Here is a 22,776-nt window from a genome sequence, read left to right on the forward strand (position 1 = left end):
GCAAGACTTGAGCAAGGCTGTTAATGATAGGACAGTGTGGTGTAGTGGTTAAGAGCGGTGGTTTGGAGCGGTGGACTCAGATCTGGAGAACCAGGTTTGATTCCCAGCTCCTCCACATGAGCAGTGGAGGCTAATCTGGTGAACTGGATTTGTTTCCCCATTCCTACACACGAAGCCAGCTGGGTGACCTTGGGCAAGTTACAGCTCTCTGACATCCACTTTGTACCAACAGTGGGCAGGTGTTGCATTGCTGCATGATGGTGAAGTAACACCAGGAGTCTGATAGCGTATAGGCGACTGCCGAGAGAGAATAATTGCATAAAGCTGGGTTCTTTGCATGTCCGTGGCCAGGAGCACCATCTCAGTCTGCGGTGGTGCCTGTGGTGGAGAATGGCCCTGCTGGCATGCCTCTCCTGCCCCCACCCAACCCAGGAAGTTTTGCCACAGATGCTACCCAACCTCTTCTTGTTTCTTTGAAAAATACAACATTTTGAGGAAGCTCTTATCACCGAGCCCTGGCTGGGTGCCAGAGAGATCAGCTAACCAACCTGTTCCTTTATCTGAAGTGATCAGAAGAGCTTCCTCAAAACCTTGTATTTATGAAACAACCACCTGAGTGTTGGGTTGAATGCATTAGAGACCTTGTGGAGAGGGTATTACACAGGTTTGCTGGCAGGGGAATCTGCAACTGCTTGGTCATCGTTCCCCCCCTACACACACACACACACACACACACACACACACACTTACACTTGTAAACCATACCTCCTGAGTGAACACAAGTCCTTTATTAGTGGGGACAGGGGGAAAATTTTTGCCTTGCTCCCTGGCCAGATACCATTGCAGTTCAGTCACGCTGCTTGGTGAGCTGTTACACTGAGGAACTGCTCTAACTGTTAAAAAATTCTTCCTAATGTCTAGACAGAAACTCTTTTGATTTAATTTCAACCTGTTGGTTCTGGTCCGACCTTCTGGGGCAACAGAAAACAACTCTGCACCCTCCTCTATGTGACAGCCCTTCAAGTACTTGAAGATGGTTTTCATATCACCTCTCGGTCTTGTCCTCTTCAGGCTAAACATACCCAGCTCCTTCAACCTTTCCTCATAGGACTATGTCTCCAGACCCCTCACCATCTTTGTTGCCCTCCTCTGGACACGTTCCAGCTTGTCTACATCTTTCTTAAATTGCAGTGCCCAAAACTGAACACAGTACTCTTGGTGAGGTCTAACCAGAGCAAAGCGATACCAGTTCTTCCTGTTGAAGTCAGTATTGTCTACTCAGATCGGCAGCTGCTCTCCAGGGTCTCAGGCCGAGGTCTTTCACATCACCTACTTGCCTGGTCCCTTTAACTGGAGATGCCGGGGATTGAACCTGGGACCTTCTGCATGCCAAGCAGATGCTCTGCCACTGAGCCACGGCCCCCTCTCTTCTGCATGGATCACAACACGGCGTGTTGCACTGTTGGGTCCTTTCCCTGCATGCTTCTAGGGGGCCAAGGGTTCAGTGCCTTCCTGTTCCAGCCTGGGTGGGGCTATGGTGGTGAGGCTCTATACTTGCCTTCCCAGTTCCCCACGCTCGGTTCCTCAGCACGTTTCCAGAACATGAATTGGGGCAGAGGCAAGTTGTTTCTTGGCTGGTTTCATTTCATGGGTTGTTTCCCTTGTCTTAGCAGACTCCTCTCGAGAGATAACTTTTCAAGTACCCAAATTTTGCCTCCGGTCTAGTGGGATTTGTAAATGGCTAATTGAAAACCCTTCCCCATAGAAAATCTTTCCTCCTCTTCTTCGAATCATCCTTCCCAGAATCCTTAACTTTTATTATTTTAACCTAACTTTGATTTTTATTCCGATCTGATATTGTATCGAAATAAAACTTGATTGATTGATTGACCATGGGTTGTGCAGTAAAAAAAAGAAAGGGAAAAAATTGAAATGCCCCCCCCCCAACCCGTGGATCTCTGAATCATCCGCCCATTGTGGCTTTGGGGATTCAGCAGGCACTGATCGCTCACCCAGTCCCAAGCATATCTTCACATCTGCGAGGACTAGAAGGGTTGCCTAAATCCCCTTGAAATGAAACTTGCAAGCTGTACTTTGCGCCCCAACGGAATGTGGCATGCACAAATCCTGCCTAGTAGTGCGTGTGGAGAACTTGGAGCAAGTCAGGACTTCTTTCAAGAGAAGGCTATGGATGCTCATCCAGCGTGGCGGTGTGGTTAAGAGCGATGGTTTGGACCGATGGACTCTGATCTGGAGAACCGGGTTTGGTTCCCTGCTTCTCCACATGAGCGGCAGAGGCTAATCTGGTGAACTGGATTTGTTTCCCCACTCCTTCACATGAAGCCAGCTGGGTGACCTTGGGCTAGTCACAGCTCTCTTAGAGCTCTCTCAGCCCCACCTACCTCACAGGGTGTCTGTTGTGGGGAGGGGAAGGGAAGGTGATTGTAAGCCGGTTTGATTCTTCCTTAAGTGGTAGAGAAAGTTGGCATATAAAAACCAACTCTTCTTCTGACGCCGCCGCCACTGCGGCTGGCTGGACTGCGTCCTATGAATACGGTTCACATAGTATTTGAAATACTCAAGATGTGCAGATGCATGCACGTTTCTGCATTCTCCATGAACTGTAATTTGTAAACCCCCTCTCTCGCTCTCTGTCTCTTGTTCAAAGGTATTCTTTAACAAGTTCTATGAGCTATGATTATTTTCACAACCTGTTTATGACCAAATTCTGCATGCTATCTTCCTAGGATATCACTTAACTTAAAAAAACAACAACAACCCACCTTTTCAAATAGGGTTTACATTTCAAATAAAAACCCTGTGCATTCTTTGGTGTGTGCCGTGGGGGTGGGGAGGGCTGTTCTCCCCTGCTTAAATGGTCAAATCCCAGACTGGGGTGAAACAGAATAGAAGCAAGTCAGTGACCTCAGCTCGGAAGAATGTTGCTTATTTACGTAGCGCTCCAGCTATTTTAGCAGCAAGCCTTTTATTCGGCAGGGACAATGTCTGCCGGTTTTTTGTGTATGTTGGCCAAGTAGAGGCTTGTACATTTTGAGATTTGCATCCTAATAGTTCCAGTAACAAAGTACACGCAGCCGCCTCCAAAAAAAGAAGAAGCAGCAGCACTGGGCGATTTTTGTTTTGACTTGGCTAACTTTGTGCGCCTCTGCTTTTAAAAGTTTCGTTGCAGATATTGGCATCTATTCTTCAGCTGCAGGAACTTTAGGGGAATTGCGTGTGTTCCTGCAATGCTTTTCCTTGTAGGGAAAAGAAAAGCCTTGGTGAATTGTGCCTAACAATTGTAAAATTATTCCTGGGATTCAGCTGCTCGGGGGCTTTTCTTTGTCTTTGGGTTTAAACAGACACTTTGCCTTCAGCTCTGGCTTTATTGGGCAGCAACCTCTGAAATACTCCTGTGTCTTTTGATGCGCTGAGCGACTGGAATGCGGACAATTTTAGCCCAGAAAATGCGAGTGTGTTTGTATAACTTATACGCCAGAAGTTCTTGCCCTCCGTAACAAAAGATCTTTTCAGACTCTCCGGCCTATCAGATGAGGCTGCAGTGGGTGGGGGGGATGTTATGTTTTTAAATAGCGTGTTTGCGCGCTCTCGCTGGAGTGCAACCGCGGGAGCCTTTGCATAAAGCAAAGGGGATGTTTGGGGTCCGATCCTGCATTCCTGCAAGTTGGAGGGAGAGTCCAGCTGTGGAAGGAATGCAGCATTTGGGCTCCGGGGTTGAGCATAGATCTTTTTTTTGAAAGGGAGAGCGCCGCAGATCCACAGTAGCCAATTTGCAGCGATTTTGGATTTCAGACAACTGCTGCGGCTTGTGAATAGCGTCTCCTGCCAAGATGCAGGATCTTCTTTTCAGAGGAATTTTGGCAACAATTTCCCCCCCTCTCTTTCCCTCTTTCTCCCCCCCTTTCTGAAACTGTCCCTCTGTGCTCAATGCCCAAACCGCCAACCTTTGTCTCTGTGGAAGGAGATTAGCAGAAGGGTTGGCAAATGGAGAATGCTAGGGGTGGTGGTGGCTCAGTTTCCTGCAGATGCCTCGTTTTGTGGGGCAGCACAACTCTAGCTTCTTTCAGTGGCAAGCAGTTGATACCTGTTGAGATAGATTGCGATAAATCGTGATCTTGTGGATCAAAAAATTAGACAAACGCACAAAGTTCAAGACACACTGCTTTCCTTCAGTAAATATAGAAGTTTACTATATCAAAAAGAGATAAACTTGGAATATAAATGAATAACTCATACCTACAATTCGTCTCCTAAACTCTTCCCAGCACGTGGCTAACAGGCTCTAAGGCTTAAAACACAGTAAAGAATATAGTTAACATTGGGCGAAAACTCACGGTCGCTTTAGCCTCCTTTATTCCCTGTTTCAGCCAGGATTCAGCCAGGATCGAACGCATGCGTTTCTCCGAACGTGTGTTCGATCCTGGCTGAATCCTGCCTGAAACAGGGAATAAAGACGGCTAAAGCGACCGTGCGTTTTCGCCCATTATCTACTCGAAGAAGCGAAAAGAAGTAAGTCTCTTCTTAACCAAAACGGCAGTTCAAGTGAAGCGTCTAGGATCGCGCCAGAACCTCACATGACCAGTAGCTCTTGATCTGACCAGTCGACACTTGCCAAGTGGCTAGCGCCATCCCCCTGAGTCAATGTAAACGAAACACGAACATTTAACTCTTTTTGTAATCCTGGCCGAGACAAAACTCATAGGATAATTCCCAACAATACCCCCCTCCTACACGCACATGTTCTATGTTCCACCATGGAACCTTGTGTGGTGGAGAGGAATCGGGGCCCTGTTAAAAGATACTCAGTTGGGGTGTCGCCTCGGAGTTGCATAAGTTCTGCCATTTTGCAGGATCGCAGTACACCAGCGGATGGGATATGAGGTGCAGAATTCAGCTGTCATCTTCAGAAAAGGGACAAGTTTCTAGACCCCCCCCTTGGTGGTTGCAAAGACGGGCATGAAGGGATGTTGAGTGATTCCAGCCAAAACTCTCCAAAGCAAGAAGGGTTGGCTGAATAAGATTTCCAGGTGCTGGTGGCAGAACCGCGGTATCGCTCTTTACCCCGCTACTAGCACAATCAGAACAATGCGTGTGTGCCAAAACATTGCAAATCTACCTATTTGCATAATTTATGCAGATAGCAGCATTCCACTTTGCTTGGCACAGAGTTGAGACTGTCTGGGCCCAGAAGCTTCACCCCCCCCTTCTCTTCAAGCACACCCCATTGTCGACTTGTGTGAATTGAGAGCGCACCCAGAACGAACCATACTCCTCAGCCAAGAATGCCAAGAAAAGACGCACCAGTGAGAGGCAAGCCATCTTTTGGGGAAGCTTCTTTGCCACTGCAGATCTTCTCGTGGAGAGACTCTGGATAAATTCCTTGGGAAGCCTAGGATTTGCCGGTATCCTGTTCGCAAACCACCAGAATAGAATGGCAAATGCTACTCTGTGGCTTTCCTTTACTCAAATCTCTGGGCCCATCTAATCCCCCCCCCCCCACATCTAATGATTCATAGCAGTTAATTTTTTACAAAAAATCTTTAAATCTCAGACTTAATGCAGGCCAGGCCACTTATGCACGGGAGGTTTTGCCTTGGGTTTGCCGCTCTCAAGATGCACATTTTCCTCATCCAAGTTCTCAAAACTCAACGACAAGCCCCCGTGCAGAGTTTTGAGAATTCGGATGGGGAAAATGTGCATCTAGAGAGCGGCAAATCCAAGGCAAAACCTCCTGTGCATAAACGGCCCCAAAGAGTGAGAACCGAGGGAGCTGGAAAGCCATTTGTTCAGCTTTGCATCTGCCACAGGATGGAACTGGGCAAGAGGCTGCCCTCTGCAGCTTGACTGCTGACACAGGTGACACACTGTTACAGCCTTAAGCTTTGTCAATCACTTTAAAGTTCTCGAGGAGACAGAGAAATGGCTGAAGGAGGGCATCTGAATCAACTGCACCTTCCTGTCCCCACAGTACGCACAGATGCTTTGATGACTGTCTTTCCCAAAATACGATACCAAACCAGGTTTGAGAAAGAGCATAGAAAAGTGGGGAGGGGCGCAAACAGAAAGCAAATGATGGGGGGGGGTGGCGACATGTAGATGACACAAAGCTAGAGCAAAAACGTCTGTGTGCAAGCAGCTCTTGAGGATGCTAACATTGACCTCTCTTTAAAGGACAGTTCTTCTGATAACTGAGATGTTGGTAATATACGAAGCACAGTGGGCACAGTGGTTAAGAGTGGTGGTTTGGAGCGGTGGACTCTGATCTGGAGAACTGGGCTTGGTTCCCCACTCCTCCACATGAGTGGCGGAAGCTAATCTGGTGCACCGGGTTGGTTTCCCCACTTCTCCACATGAAGCCAGCTGGATGACCTTGGGTTAGTCACAGTTCTCTTAGAGCTCTCTCAGCCCCACCTACCTCACAGGGTGTCTGTTGTGGGAGGGGAAGGGAAGGTGATTGTAAACTGGTTTGATTCCTCCTTAAGTGATAGAGAAAGTCGGCGTATAAAAACCAACTCTTCTTCTCCTGGAAAGTGTTTTGTAAGTGCTGATTCTTGCTAGCAAATGGTGGCGGTAGAAAGTGCCATCAGGTCACAGCTGACTTATAGCGACCCTGTAGGATTTTCAAGGCAAGAGATGTTCAGAGGTGATTTGACATTGCCTTCCTCTGCATAGTGGCCCCGGTATTCCTGGGTGGTCTCTTATCCAAGTACTAACCAGGGCCGACCCTGCTTAGCTTCCAAGATCTGACGAGATCAGGCTACCCTAGACCATCCAGGTCAAGGCTACTAGCAAATAATGTTAAGGAAACCTCATGCCCCTTTTCCAGCCTTTCCCTCTGTGTTTCCTTGTGAGTAGCACTGAGAGATTGCTGTCCAGTGGGACAGCTAGTGGTGATTCTCTAGTATAGCTTTTGCCTGCTCCGGTCAGCTCCTGAGCAACATAAACCACAAGCAGGCAGGGAAGACTCTCAGGACAACTGTAAAATTGGTCAGATAAATGTAAAAAGTGACGTCACTTCCGTAGAAACTGTAACACAAGAAACCCTGATTGTACAGACCTCAGTTGAAGTCTCGCACAATTTAAAACAAACCTTTTACATATAAAACAACCAAGAACAACTTCCCGCACGCCCATCCTGTCTCCCCCTCTCTGGACTCCCAAGTGAGATTGGTTTTAATTAACACCCACCCCCCAAATTGGCTAGCTTTAGCAAGCCTGGGAGGCAAATCTTGCTTTAATACTCTCTGCTTGCTCATCTTATAAAGTCTCTTTCCTGTGTGAGCTCACGCTGGAGGATCAGACAAGAGAATCTGCTTACATTTTTCCCACAGGCCAAAAACGGGGGGGAAAAGCTACTGCTGAGGCCAAGGGATGCGATCTGGGAATAGCCGTCTTTTTACGAGCCATTTCCTAAATACCCCAAATTCTGCTGACATTCTGAAAGACTGACTCAGGCTGTCTGGCTGAAGTCTTAAAATATACGATACATCAAATGTATGTATTATTGGAAGGGGAGCAAAGTTTGCTTCCTTCCTTCTCCCGTTTTCAAACCTAAGCCTCTGGGAAGTGGGGAGGGGAGTGTGTGTGTGATTTTTAGGTTAAGATCTCTTTACCAGACTAGAGAGATCAGTTCTCACAAGCTGCAGGTGAGACGAGGCCAAGCCTGTGTGGCACAGTGGTTGAAGCACTGGAGTAGGATCTGGGAGACGCTGGTTCTAATCCCCACTCTACCATGGCAGCTTGCTCTCAGCCTCGCCTGTCTCACGGGGTTGTCATGTAGGAGGAGGCAACAAATGTTGTAAGCCGCTTTCGTGCCCTGTTGTGGAGCAAAGTGGGGTATAAATAAATAAATTAAATAAATAAATACACATTTCTGTGTTGTAGAAAAGAGCAAAAGGGGTATTCATGGCTACTAGTTAAAATGGATACTAGTCATGATGCATACCTATTCTCTCCAGGATCAGAGGAGCATGACTATTATCTTGGGTGCTGTGGAACACAGGCAGGATGGTGCTGCTGCAGTCGTCTTGTTTGGGGGCTTCCTGGAGGCACCTGGTTGGCCAATGTGTGAACAGACTGCTGGACTTGATGGGCCTTGGTCTGATCCAGCAGGGCTGGTCTTATGTTCTTAATCACACCTTAAAAACGAACAAAATTTAGTGCAGGGTATGAGCTTTCTGTGTTGTGTTACTTCAGGCAGCAGGTGGAGGTTTGCATGGGAGAATCTTCTTCTCATATGGAAAAGAGTCCTTGTTCATGGAAAGCTAGCATGTCATGGAAGAAAAAGAAGAGTTGGTTTTTATATGCCAACTTTCTCTGCCACTTAAGGGGGAATCAAACCTTCCCTTCCCCTCCCCACAACAGACACCTTGTGAGGTAGGTGGGGCTGAGAGAGCTTCAAGAGAGCTGTGATTAGCCCATGGTCACCCAGCTGGCTTCGTGTGTAGGAGCAGGGAAACAAATCCAGTTCACCAGATTAGCCTCCGCCGCTCATGTGGAGGAATGGGGAATCAAACCCAGTTCTCCAGATCATTGCTCCAAACCACTGCTTTTAACCACTACACTACACTGGCTTTGGGTTACCCTGTGCTTCCAATGTACTAGTTTTCTCTGTGCGGAGAATATTTCCAGAGAGAGCACATTCTACCCTGTGAGACTCCACTAGCAACCTGAAAGAGGACAACCCAGGAGTAGGCCGACACTTTTACTGTTTATTCCTCCATCTCCTCTACTTTGAGCTCCATCAGTTACAACAGACCCGCCTCCTTCCATTCCTGCCTACCCGCTGGCCAGAGCTGACCTTCATCTGGGGTGTCACGCACACAGCCAGCGGCCCAACAGCAGGACTTCAGACCTCAGAGAGCTCAGGTGTGGGGACGAGCAGCTGAGCCCATCCCAAGGGAAGCGGTAACCTTAGTCCTGTAGCATAATACTTATCACCTTTTGCCCATTGCTAAGGAGCTGTGGGCAGAAAGCATTTGAAGTATTGGCTAGATAATGGAAGGGAATTTGAACCTTCCTTAATTGCCTTGGAAGGATTCCTCTCTTTGTGCGCTGCTCTGCAAGGAAATTCTCTAGTCTGGCCTCGCAAAGGGAGCTATTGTTCTTCAGATACCTGGGCAGGTGTGAAACAGAGAGCCACATCCTATGCACTTCTGAAAACTAGTCTGACGAGATTGCGGTGCCAGGGTTTGCAAAGCCTTAGAAGGAAGGAAGCCCGGCATATGGGAAGCGGGCCCGAGGGGAGGGCGCGTGGCGCCCAGGAGCCATGAAGAGTTGGGCAAGACAAACTCTGTGAAATCTTTCTGTGAAAGGCTGTGCTGGTTTTGTGTGTGTACCAACAATTCAGTGACCATATCCAGCTCCACAGTTGCAGAAATCCCTGCGGGATCTGACCCCTTTCACAGAATTCATGCTGAATGCCTGGGCACCTGAATGTCAGGTTGGTGGTTGGTGGTGGGCAGCTTGTGCTGTGGGAAGGGACTTTTTTGAGATTATGGGATCCAGGCTTAAGGGCCATTGTGGCAAGAAAGACTAAAATCATCCCAGACATATTTTGCTGTCGGAAGAGTGTTGGTCTCCTCACACATTCAACTCTCAATAAGCCACAAATATCCACTATAACTTTCAGTAAGAGTTTTTTCAATTATGGCGGCTTCTGTGGGCGTATTTCTGAGGCTGCTTCGCGTTGAAGACAGGCCTGCTTTGAAATTCTTGAAAAATCACATCGAGTGTCCTGAGCTATGGCGCTAAATATTCCCAGTTCTACAACTCAAAAGTTAAGCGGGTTAAGAAAAACTACACAATTTCCCCTAATGTGCGATTTTGGTAGCTATAGTATTTTTGGGGGGGGGGGTCAGTTTAATGCAAAATTTGGAATGTTATGGAATTTCTTGTAAAGGACAAAGGAAAGTGTTGGGTCATAGAAAACTGCAAGGAGGAGAAGTTCTACATGGGGAGATTGTCACATGCCGGGACATGGGAGCAGGGGAGGTGGTGTAGTTGTGCTAAAAGAAATTCTTTCACCTCCGACCACAACAGACCCCACCCCCCGGCTCTTCCCTGGTTTTCTCTTGCGGCTTTCCCTCCCCCCTTTATTTAAAAACCACCGGACGCGTTTTCAGATTTCTTGGTGAAACCTTGTGGTCTTGAAACCTGCGCTGTAAAAATGAAAAGGGAGAACTCTGAATTACGTCTGAGCTGCCTTTCCCACGAGTGGGGTTGCCCACCTCCAGGTACTAGCTGGAGACCTGCTATTACAACTGATCTCCAGCCGATAGAGATCAACTAACTTGGAGAAAATGGCCGCTTTGGCAATTGGACTCTATGGCGTTGAAGTCCCTCCCCTCCACAAACCCCGCCCTTCTCAGGCTCCGCCCCCAAAAGCTCCTGACAGTTGCAAAGAGGGACCTGGCAACCCTATCCATGAGACAGCATACGGTACTTCTCAGGTTCACTATACATCCCTGAAAGCTTCCAGATCCTTTATCCATGGCCATCCACACACACACACACACACACACACACACACGGGTTTCAACCACAGAGGTAGCATCAACCCTACCTGTATCATCATGAAATTTATTTATTTTTTAATTGCAGAGCTGCAGCAAGCTGATGTACAATGAACGGGGCTGTGTGTCTCTGGCTTTAGTCCAGAAATTTTGAAAGCTGAACTTGAGCTGGATGAAATGCTTGTTCCGTCTTGTTTATTGGAGAGCTGCCTGTATTCTGGGGAGTGTGGCCTTTATTCGCAGGCCAAAAGATTGTTTGGGACCAGCGCACAGAGTCCTTCAATTTCCCCGTGTTTGGCTTCATTATTTTCTGGGTCAAGGGGTGGTAGCTTTCAAGGGAGAAGGTTCTACTCCCCTCCCTCCTGAATATGAGAGCACCACGGGTTTTGGGGTTATTGTTTTTTTTAGTAAACTCTTGATGTCATAGAAAGGAGGGACGCAGAGACGCCCCTGATTTATCCCTGGATATCCTAAAGCAGGGGTGCCAAACATATGGCCCACGGGCTGGATCCGGCCCCTTGAGAGCTGTTATCCAGCCCGCAAGCCAGCCGAGGCAGCCACCACCACCCCAGTCCCAAGTTGTCAATTATCAAAAAATAAAAGAAGATAAGAGTGTTGTTGTTTTAAGCAGGTTTGTATTTTAAATAAAAAATAAAGTAAAAAATATATAATTAACTTGCTTTTTGCCTGTGTCTTCTATAAAGTGTGTATCTTTGGTACCTGGCCCAACCAAGTGACATTTATGTCATATCCGGCTCTTGTAACAAATGAGTTCAACATCTCTGTCCTGAAGGGTGATTTCGTAGGCTGTCTGGGGAGATGGTGCTGCTGACGGGCTGTCGTTTATGTCAAAGAAGTCTTTCCTAATGCTCGTTGGGAATTACCTCGATTAAGCTCCGTCCCTCCCTGTCCTTAATGAATAGAACGAACCGTTGTTCTTTTCTCTTTGGCATCTGTTTACATATCCTGCTTGCTGATGATTTATGCAGCCCATGATCAGAATTTCATCAAACATTTTTCTCTCTGTGTTAGGACTGGTGCAAGTCACCAGTGCCACTGAGCCTCCCTACCCTTTCTTGATCACCACTGCTTGGCAAAGGAGCCAAAGTGTGGTGTAGTGGTTAGAGCGTTAGGACTAGGATCTGGGAGACCCAAGTTCAGATCCCCACTCTGCCAGGGAAGCTTGCTGGGTGCGCTCTCTTTCAGCCCCATCTACTGGGCAGGGTTGTTGAGAGGAAAACATGGAGGAGACAAGAATGATGTAACCTGCAAATTTATTTACTTCATTTGTTTACTTCATCTATAAAATATCAGTCAATCATCTTTATTTCGATACAAGATCAGCTCTGAATAAACATTAAAAGTTAGGTTAAAACAATTAAAAGAAAAAAATGCGTTAATGGTTCTGGGAGAGATGGTTTCAACAGGAGGAGGGAAGATCAGCTGTGGGGTAAGATTTTCAGTCAGCCGTTTTCAAACCCCACAAGACCGAAGGCAAAATTTGGACACTTGGGTGGTTATCTCCTGAGAGGAGTATGCTAGGAGAAGGGAAACTTTAGCTTCTTCAGATCTCCCAGGAAAGGTATAAAATAAATAAATAAAGGCAAGCATGAACGAGTGTGCTGATACATAGACAATATCAGAAAATGTGTACTCTTGAGTTACAGGCAACTGGCCTAGTTTCCCCCTGCGTACCCTGATCTTCCTCTAAAGAGTTTGGAGTATCTTGCATGTGAGATTAGGTGGATGGCAAGCTGGGAAGGTGCCTTCTCAATGAAACTGTGGTACTCCTTCCCCAGAGAGACTCTCCTGTCCCCTTCTTTTGCCAGTTTGTGCCAGTGAGCAAAGACTTTTGTTTCCTGCGGTGTTCCCTCCTCCTCCCCCTATGTTTTAATTGTTTTTGTGTTTTATGGGTGTATTTTGACCCAATAAAGGAAGCCACTGCCTTTAGTCTGCAAGACCTGAGCAAGGCTATTAATGATAGGAAATTTTGGAGGTAACTAATTCATAGGATCGCCATAAATCGGAAGCAACTTGAAGGCACATAACACAAACATGTGTATATTAGCTTGGTTGTAGTTGCTTTAATGGCCTGTTCTGGTTTGGTTTTCAAGATGTGTCTTTATTATGTCGCTTTTCAATCTGTTAGTTGCAGTGGTGGCCCTGATGAGGGCAGAAGGGCGGGGTGTAAATTCTGTAACTGAAACGAAGAAACGTGGCTCCGAGGCATCCTCGTGGCCGGACCTGCTCGCTGCGATACGTGCCTTCAGGCCTCACTCTTTTTCCTTTTTCTTTTATAATTTTTTTTATTGCTTTTTTATAATTAAACAAAAAATAATCAAAAATAAAACCATAATACAATACAAACAAAAAAACATAAAAAATACAAAATCACACAAAGAGCACTATTACATCCAGTACAAATACAATGTATATTATCCTTCGTAAAATATATAGTGCCCAAATCTCCACCACCCACCTTTGTGCCCTCCACCCTTGGACTTCCGGAGTGGTGTTATGACAGTATTTAAAAATCTATTATAATATTCATTTATTAAAAACACATTAATCTATAATTCATTAATTATAACTGTAAAATCCATTTTTACCAATTTATCCCAATATGCAGCGGCCTTTAGCCGTATGTTTTTAAATTCATCCATATCTTTACCATGTAAAAAATCTGTAAGTTTGGCCATCCGCATATACATCCATAGCTTTTCTCTCCAATCTTTAATTGAAGTTTTATTTATTTGCTTCCAATTCTTAGCAATTATAATTCTAGCTGCAGCAAAACTATATTGGCATATGACTCTATCACCTTTATCTAAATTCTTTTTAGGAATACCCAGTAGACAAAAGGCAGGGTCTTTTTTTATTTTTGAGTTAATCAAATTATTAGTTCCCTTTAAAACTAATCTCCAAAATCTTGATCAGGCCTGCACAGGTCTCCTCGGCAGACGAACTGATGTAAAAAAGGGTGGCCCAAGAACTGGAAGTGTGAAAAGACAGGTCTCTGCCCTCCCAAGAAGCTTACAGGCTGGCTTTGAGCAGAGAGGAAGACGACAGAGGGGAGGGCATGGGTGGAGTGTTTTCTCAGCAGACTGAGTTGCTCTTGTTGCTGAAGTCTTTGGTTAGGATCCTGAGCCTCTAGCATGGAGCCATGCTAGAGGAAGTCAACTTCCCCACCTCTCCCCGAAGCCTCCTGCTCGCGCTGAAAGGACTAGGGTTACTAGGTCCCCCCTGTCCACCAGCGGGAGGTTTTTGGAGCGGGGCTGGGACAGTGTTCCTTCACAGGATGCAATGACACCATTTCCAGGTTTACCTCCAGAAGCACTGCATCGCAACGGGACCCTTTAGCACTCAAACCGGTGCTAAAGGGGCCCCTTGCGATGCGGCGCTTTTGGGTTTAGCCCTGGAAGTGACGTAATTGGGTTGTGCACAGCTGCGCAAGTGTGCAGTCACTGGTCCTTGTGGTCTGGTGGATTGGCGGGCAAGCCGGAACCAGCCACTTGGCAACCCTAGAAATGACCCTCCTGTGGGACGGCGGGCCTCCCAGGAGCAGTGTGTGTGGGGTCAAAGTGAGGGTCTGTGGTGGGAGAGGGGAATTGTCAGAAATTGCCCTCCCTTCTGCAGCCGGTGGAAATCCTGTTCAGTTGGCAGAACTGCTTTTAGGGTGACGGGACAGGAATTTAGGGTCCAAGCCCTTGTTCCTGATGGCTGTCTGAATGATCTCTTGCTTGTGAATTCAAAACCAAGGAGTGATGTGTGTGTGTTTTAAATCACTTCATACAGCGTGCAAGCGGGTGGGTGATCTTGTGTGCGTAATAAGAAGGGGAGTCACTCTCTTCTTTCTCCTCTGCCTGCTCCTTCCCACCAACGGCAGGTTAGGTCTTGCTCGATGCCGGTCGTCTCCTGGGTGTAGATTCGAAACAAGTTAGAGCAAGCCATCTGTGTGCTTTGGGGCTCAGCGAAGCCTGGGAAAAGAAACCGTTTTTAAGTGAGCCGGAGGGGTGCCGAAGCCAGCCTTCTGCCTCTTCTCCCCACAAGAAAACAGTTTTGTGGCCTGGATTCCAGTGGTATTTGTGACCATTGGTGGAGGAGTAAAGAGTGCAGGCAAAGTTGCAAAAATTGGGGCTTCTGTGTCATCAAGGGGGAAGACAATCTCTCCTCTTCCCCCACCTCTCTTGCCCCGAATGGCTCTTTGACATTATGGGACCCTCATGGTCTGCTAGTTTCCAAGTTTTGATTGGTGGAAGTGGGCAACTGTACAAATGGGTGGAAATTTTAGAGGGGAGGGAGAGATGGGTGAGGGGTGTGCCACACACAGTTGTCTTTGCGGTGTGGATATGAGAGCTCCTTGGGAGGGAATTAGGCAGGGATGAATAGAGGGGGGGGGGCCCACACCTCCACATAACTCCCTATGCCTGTATCACACCCAGAGTAGTTCTAGCCCACAAAAATGGTTTACTAGTTCTCATGAACACATGAAGCTGCCTTATACCGAATCAGACCCTTGATCCATCAAAGTCACTATTGTCTACTCAGACCGGCAGCGGCTCTCCAGGGTCTCAGGCTGAGGTCTTTCCCATCACCTACTTGCCTAGTCCCTTTAAGTGGAGATGCTGGGGATTGAACCTGGGACCTTCTGCATGCCAAGCAGATGCTCTACCACTGAGCCACGGCCCTTCCCCTGTGATGCGGCTGTAGCCTGGAACCGGGGGCGGGGGGGGGGAGAGATATCCAATACAAGATTAAAAATCGGTTGTGTGACTACTGTAGAGTATGTTGCCCATTTTTTCATTACTATTATAAAATTAAATATTAACAGACGGTACAATATTTTTGACAGGGAGAAGATTACGAGGGAAAGCCTTCTACAATGTCAATGGAAAAGTCTACTGTGAAGAAGACTTCCTAGTAAGTAAGGTTTTAGGGTTTTCTGTGTCTTCCAGGGGATTTCTGAGTGTTCTGTGAAAATAATTTATGTTTATAGTCATAGCCAGATTATGACCTGTTGGCAAATTACAAGAACAACATCTGTTGCTCCCTATTCACAGTGGGTAGCCGTCTGCAGTAGTAGAAAAGAGCAAGAGTCTAGTAGCACCTTAAAGACTAACAAAAAATATTTTCTGGCAGGGTATGGTATCTGAAGAAGCGAGCTGTGGTTCACGAAAGCTCATACCCTGCCAGAAAATATTTTTGTTAGTCTTTAAGGTGCTACTAGACTCTTGCTCTTTTCTACTGTTGCTCCCTAGCAACTGATATAAAGAGGCATACTGCCTCTGGTGCCTGAGGGAAGAGGTAACTATCATGACTAGCAGCCATTGTGACTCGTAGTCATTGATAGCCTCATAGCCTTTGAATAGAAAACATTCTTTTCCATATTTTGTTCCAGTTATCTGATCTTGCATATTTGACTTGGATTGAGTAAACTAATATGCATGCACACACACACCCACACAGTTGTAGCTGATTTATGGTGACCCCATAGGGTTTTCAAAGCAAGAAACATTTGGAGGTGGTTTGCCATTGCCTGCCTCTGCATGGTGTCCCTGGTATTCCTTGGTGGTCTCCTATCCAAGTACTAACCAGGGCCAACCCTGCTTAGCTTCTGAAATCTGACGATATCAGGATGGCTAGCTAGCTAGATGGATGGATGGATGCGTAGATAGATATCTGAAATATTTGAAATGTTTTAAAACCCAACAGTTCAATAGCGTATTTACGCAGCCATTTTTGTCTATAGCAAAATCCCCAAACAAAGCCACATCACCTTTTATAAAGACCAAGCAAAGTAACACAATACAATGTGCAAGCTTTTGAGTTCTCTAGAATGCTTCATGAGACTGGGTGTTAAAAAAAACACAAAAGAGGAACCAGGCAGAAGGGACAAAACCATGTCTTTCAGGCCATGGTAAATACGGGGTTTTTGCTTTCCTTCCTGTTTCCCTCTGTAATGTCTCCAGTGGCTGATTAGCTGCATGATGATTGCTGAAGGCCTTCACAACTGGTTTGCAATCTTGCTGAGATAGTTTTCATGGTACTCACACTTATTGTGGCTTTTTCAGAAAATTGAATTCATGAGTAAGAACTGCTGAATGATGTTAAGGGAAGATACTTTGCCTTTTAATGGTCACCAAACAGTTTTTACATTACTCTTATTGTCAAGTTACAAGGACACATACACTTCCAGTCTCTCCATTCAGTATATAAGACGACCCAGCTGGATCAGACCAGGGGTCCATCTAGTCCAACATCCTGTCTCACACTGTGTATGTTAATGTTTTAAATTGGTTCACCCCTGCTTTGCAACCCGGTTGCTACAGTGTTCACCACCTTGAGTCCAAGGTTATAAGGCAGGATAGAAATATTTTAAATAAATATGCCCTGCCCTTGGACAGTTGGTTCAGGAAGACTTTTTTTGTTTTTTGGTGCTTTCAAGTCACAGCTGATTTATGGCGACCCCATAGGGTTTTCAAGGCAAGAGATGTTCTGAGGTGGTTTGCCATTGCCTGCCTCCGCATCACAACTCTGGTGTTCCATGGAGTTTGCCCATCCAAATACTATCCAGGGCCAACTCTGCTTAGCTTCTGAGATCTAGCAAGCTAGCCTGGGGCTATCCAGGGTAGGGCAGGAAGACATACTGAGACCCAACTCTAACCTTGCAAGTAGCGAGACTTATAAGGTATAAACCATGGTTTTCTCAGAGTAGCAGTGACTCTGAAAAATAGTAAAATAGAAACAACAACCCTCATCTCTTGGATGGCACAGGGCTTTACTGGTACTTCTAAAATAATTGTTGCCCAACACCACTGAGTCTCACACGGATGCTTAAATCTTGGTGTTAAAACTGGGGGGCTGTTCTGTCAGTAGCACGCTGGAAATCTCCATTGCCTTTTGTGAACTTAGATCTGGCAACTCTACCCGAGGTTTAAGATTCAAGATCTGCAAGAAGAAAGGAGAAAATACCATCCCTCTGATCTTAGGAGGCTGCCTATCGGCGGCCCCGCCCCCAGCTCGACACCATAATTCCCTGGGAATGCCTCCCGAGATGCTGGGATGCCCTGGGAACGCCTCCCGGGACACTGCCGCGGCCTTTGCCAGCATTCAGACGCTGGCGGATGGTAACGTTGGTGTCCCGGCCTGGTGCTGCCCTGGCAGCAGCCCGCAACCAGCATCCAGGCCTTCCTGCCGGTGTACGGGCTGCTGATCCTGGCGTAACTTGCCCGGACTCTGGCACAGCCCTGCCCGGCTCCTAAAGGGCTTTCGCCCTGGACACCGGTGCTGCTCAGGAATGGGCTGTCAGTCTTATCCAGGTTCTTCATTCTGTTCCATACCTTTCACCTGTCCTTCAGACTTTTGCTCTTGGCTGTCTGCCCTTCAGCTTCCCTCTATTCTGGCGCTTCCTGCCTCAGCTCGCCCCCCCCCCCCCCCCGTGTGAAGGCCAGCCATGCTGACAACTCTTCCTTCCCTCACAAAAGCTAAACTGCAAATATGTTTGTCCGCTGAATATTCCGTGGTGCCATTTCATCTCCGCCAAAAAGCCAGACTGCTGTAAGCACAATACAGTAAAGAGGGTGCAGAGTAGTCGCCCCTCCTATGTAGCTGCATTACCACAGGCATGTGGTCACCAGTCCCATGGGATCTCAGTACTCTTTTCTTACTTCACCAGAGTGGTATGGGTTGAAACCACAAGGATGTGGCAGTCTGGGAATCTGCCTTAGCTCACTGCAGTGCACCCATCCTTAGGGTCTCTTTACATAAATCAGTTAACTTGAACTGACTGGAATCCCTGAACTCATTTTCACCTTTTGATTTGTTAACATGTTTATGGCATGAATCAGAGGCTGAAATATACCATAGGCATCTCCTGGAACGATTATGGGCTTCTGAGTCTCCTTTCTTTCATTCCGGGGTTAAGATAAAGTAAAGAATAGCAATCCTCGATAGGTGCCTATAACAGGGGTCTGCGCCAGATCATAATTTGGCTCAGTATGGAAGCAAATGTGGCTCTTAAACAAGAAAAGCAAAGCAAATAGCATCTTAAGTTAAGATGGACAGGAGAGAGGCTAATGGAATGGCAAGAAAAAAATGTTGTGGGAACCAAAAGGGTTTCTTAGAGATGCTTTACAGAAATGGGCAATGATAGAGGTGAACAGTTTCCAGGAATCCATGTGCGAACCATGCATAGTTTTAAGCCGGTGCACTAAAACAATCGTGCAAGGTGCTCCCTTCATCAGATACATGAAGCGTTGCATTTATATGACAGACATCTATGCATACAGTACTACAAACAGAAGAAGGGCATGATAGTGGTGGGAAATTATTACCAAGAGAGGTTAGAAGACCCATTTCCCAGGTGTATTCATCTTACACTTTTGGTGGTTTTAGGTATGGCTAAGTCCATATCCATTTTGGGTATGGAGGTACATTTGCTATCTCAGCTGCCCTTTCATCTGCAAAACATGACTCGAAGTGAACTGTCATGCAAGTTATACATATTTTACAAATTCTGGCCATAACAGTTGACCAGCTGTTGCCCTCACTGTGTCTGCTGGCATACCTGGAGAGCAGACTAATAAAACCCTCTGGAATCGATCTTATAAACATCTCCAACATCTTCATCACCCCTCCAGTTCTCTGTTTCTCCTCCGAGGCAAGGGCATCTTATGATTGGGTGTTTTCCCGCTGCTTCCAGGAGGCAGGACCAAAGGAAACTTCCTGTCTCCTTGGCGGGAAGACAGCCCACTATCCTCAGTTTTTAGTCCTGCCTTGCTCCGGAGAGCAGCGACCTTCCTTAGCTCTAGCTAATTCCTTAAAAAAAAAAAAAAAAAAATCCTTTCCCTTTGTGCCTGTTCTTCTCTTGTTTGTCTCCCCGTTTTGCCGCCCCCCCCGTTTGTTTTCCCTCCTTTCCGCTACTGCGGATTAGCGAGGGGTTGAAGTAGTCGGCCAGGCATCCAAGATGGCCGACGCCACCACGGAGAGGGAGGACGATCTCCTCTCTGTTGAGGATTTTCAAGCCGGCGGGCTGGTCCATTCCGCCCAAGCCCCCTCCAATGACCGCAGTTGCGGATCGTTGGCCAGGGAGGGAGCCGCGGCGGCAATTTCGGCCGAGGAAGCAGAGCCTGCGCCTGCAAAGAAAAAGGCGCGAAAAACCGCGCCGAGGGCAGCGCCGCTCCCGGGCGCACAGAAAAGAAGGAGGCGCTCTAACAAGCCGAAGCTCGGCTCTTCCAAGCTCGCCCCATCAAAGCCGGCTCCAGCTCAGCCTGCAACCATGGTGCAGCCTTTGAACATCGGATTACCGGTAGGAGGGCTCCAGGCGGGAGGTGGCAACCCCCCCCCTTTGAGTACTGTGGGAGAGGGGCGGACCTTTTCCAGCGAGGAAGCTAATGACCTGGTGAACTTAGCTCTACAAAGGCAATGGCAAGCCTTCCAAGCCTTTCAAATGAGGCTTCCCCCCCCCTTCCCCTGGGTAGTTCAACAAGCTTCCCCACACCCTTCTTCCTCCTATTCTGCCAGCACAGATAGAGAGGATCTGGAACCTGCTCCCTCTACCTCTGCTAAGTGGCCCACTAAGGCGGCCAAGAAGGCCACAGTACAGTCCACGGTGCTTCAGGACGAGGACCCTTCCTCGGATGAGGATCAGTCCTTGGACCTAGTTGAACGCGAGGAGGGCGAATATGACTCAGACGAAGACATCCCTCCTCCAGATGAGCAACAGCCAAGGCTGTTTTCTGGGGACGATTTTCAGAGTCTATTAGCCAAGGCCTTACTGGCACTGGACCTCATTGAGGACCAGAAAGCCCCAGAGGACCCCTCCCCAAAGCGCAAGCGGGGAGTACAGGAGTGCTTTCCCAGGAAAAGACCCCAGACTAACACGGTGCCATTCCCAGAATTTTTTCTGCAGGCCGTCACAGATGAATGGGACAACCCCACCTCAGGGAAACAAATCCCCAGTGGTGTTAAAAAGAATTACAGCCTGGCACCTCATGCCATGAGCCTTCTCAAGGTCCCCCTGGTGGAGGCTCCAGTTATCGACCTTCAAAACCCCGGCCTAGTTCCTGAGGATGGCGCTGGTTCCATCAAAGACCAACTAGATAGGAAAGCAGAATCATTGACTAGGAAGGCCCATGAGGCCACTGCCTTGGCCATCCAAGCAAATGCAACTACCTCCATCTTCGCCAGAGCATCTTACCTCTGGATAAAGAAACTAATCCAGCTGGTCCCTCAGGAGAACCAACGTGTAGTTGCAGGTCTGGACAGAGTCCTCAAGGCAACTTCCTTAATGGCTGATGCCTCTTTGGACGCGATTTCCCTTTCAGCCAAGTCCATGGCATCGGTCACCTCAGTCAGAAGAGCTCTATGGCTCAGAGCCTGGCCTGCGGATTTCAAGGCAAAGTCTACCTTAATGGCCTATCCCATCCAAGAAGGGAGGTTATTTGGAGAAAAGTTAGACAAAATCCTAGTAGAAACTAGGGATAAAAGACATGTGATGCCTAAACAGTTGAGAAAGGACAATCGCCCATCTGGATATCAGTCCTTTCGTTCTCCCAGAGCTCCTTTCAGATACAGATCAGAGTCCAGGAAAGCGCCTTGGAACAATAGCTCCAACTCCCGGCCCTTTCGTAAGGGCGGCAGATTCCTCAGACAGGGTCAGCAAACCCGGTCGGATAAATCCGACAAGTTTGCTAAACCTAACACCCAATGACTCCAGTTCCCTCCCCATCGGAGGAAGGCTACAAGAGTTCGCAACAAGGTGGCAACAATCGAACCCCGACAACTGGACTATGCCAATTATCTCCCGGGGTTACCTCCTGGAATTTTCTACCCCACCCCCGGACCGCTTCATTTCTTCCCCACTACCAGCCAAAAGGCAGAAACATCAAAGAACGCTACAAGCCATTTTCCATCTTCAACAGCTGGCAGCTATAGAGAAGGTTCCAACCCAGGAAAAGTTTCAGGGAGTGTATTCCATCTTTTTTACAGTCCCCAAAGCAAATGGGGACTGGAGAGCAATTTTGGATTTAAAATTTGTCAATCGCAGAATCCTGAAAAAGCGCTTTCGGATGGAAACAATGCGTTCCATTGTGGAATCTCTCCTACCAGGTACCTACATGACGGCACTGGACCTAAAAGAAGCCTACCTTCATATCCTTATCCATCCTATTCACAGGCGATTCCTCCGCTTTACATATGCCCAGGAACACTATCAGTTCCGGGCACTTCCCTTTGGTCTTTCCTCAGCGCCCCGAGTCTTCTTCAAGATCCTCATCACCATCGTGGCATCCCTCAGACAGGAGTCTATCCAAGTCCACCCCTATCTGGACGACATCCTGATATGCGCGCAATCCCGGGACCAGTCCCTGGCGGATACCGCAAGAGTGGCACAGATCCTGCAGGAACACGGATACATCCTCAACTTGGAGAAAAGCTCTCTGGAACCCTCCCAGATCATCATCCACCTCGGAGTCCAGATAAACTCAACCACGAACAGCCTTTCCCTACCACAGAAAAGAATCCACAAGATAATCATCCTAGCCAGAGCCGCTATTCTGAACAGAAGATCCAGCCTGAAGGCCCTAGCAAAACTCATGGGTCACATGGTCTCATGCATAAACATCGTGCCATGGGCAAGATTCCACCTTCGCCCCCTCCAGTGGCTGCTCCGACCTTTTCAAAGTCACATCACCCGCAAGACACACAAATTAATCCAAGTGCCCTTTTCAGTGAAACACAGCCTCCAATGGTGGACCAATCCATCCAATCTCGGCAAAGCCCTGAAGTACCTCCACGAAGATCCGCTTCAAGTCTTCACGGACGCCAGTCTGGAAGGTTGGGGAGCGACTCTCAACTCCAAGGTAGCGCAAGGTCGCTGGTCGGCGGAGGAAAAGAAGCTCCATATCAACCTCCTGGAGCTTCGGGCAGTTCGGCTAGCCTTGCGGGCGTTCACAAGGGACATTCAACACCATCACGTCCTCGTACGCTCGGACAACATGACCACGAAGGCGTATATCGACAAGCAGGGAGGGACCAGGTCCTCGGCCCTTCACCAGGAGGCATCCCTGATTTTCAAGTGGGCACAGGCCAATGTACAATCGTTAAAGGCGGAGCACATCAGCGGAACTCTGAACACCCGAGCGGATTGGCTAAGCCGACAAGCTGTGGAAGAGGGAGAGTGGTCCTTGGACCAGATGACCTTCCAAGCCATCACAGACAGGTTCGGACAGCCCGAAATAGA

General features: G+C 47.7%; 1 protein-coding gene across 1 annotated transcript in view; it reads left to right on the forward strand.

Annotated features, from left to right (window-relative positions):
• The window catches only part of WTIP (WT1 interacting protein), a 71,184-nt gene that overhangs the window by 31,579 nt on the left and 16,829 nt on the right, over positions 1-22,776 (forward strand). The window contains exon 3 of the mRNA XM_056862328.1: positions 15,388-15,455. Coding sequence (XP_056718306.1) covers positions 15,388-15,455 — 68 coding nt within the window. The remainder of the gene's footprint in view (positions 1-15,387; positions 15,456-22,776) is intronic.

This window comes from Euleptes europaea, chromosome 17 (genome assembly GCF_029931775.1).
Source record: "Euleptes europaea isolate rEulEur1 chromosome 17, rEulEur1.hap1, whole genome shotgun sequence".
Taxonomy (NCBI): Eukaryota; Metazoa; Chordata; class Lepidosauria; order Squamata; family Sphaerodactylidae; genus Euleptes; species Euleptes europaea.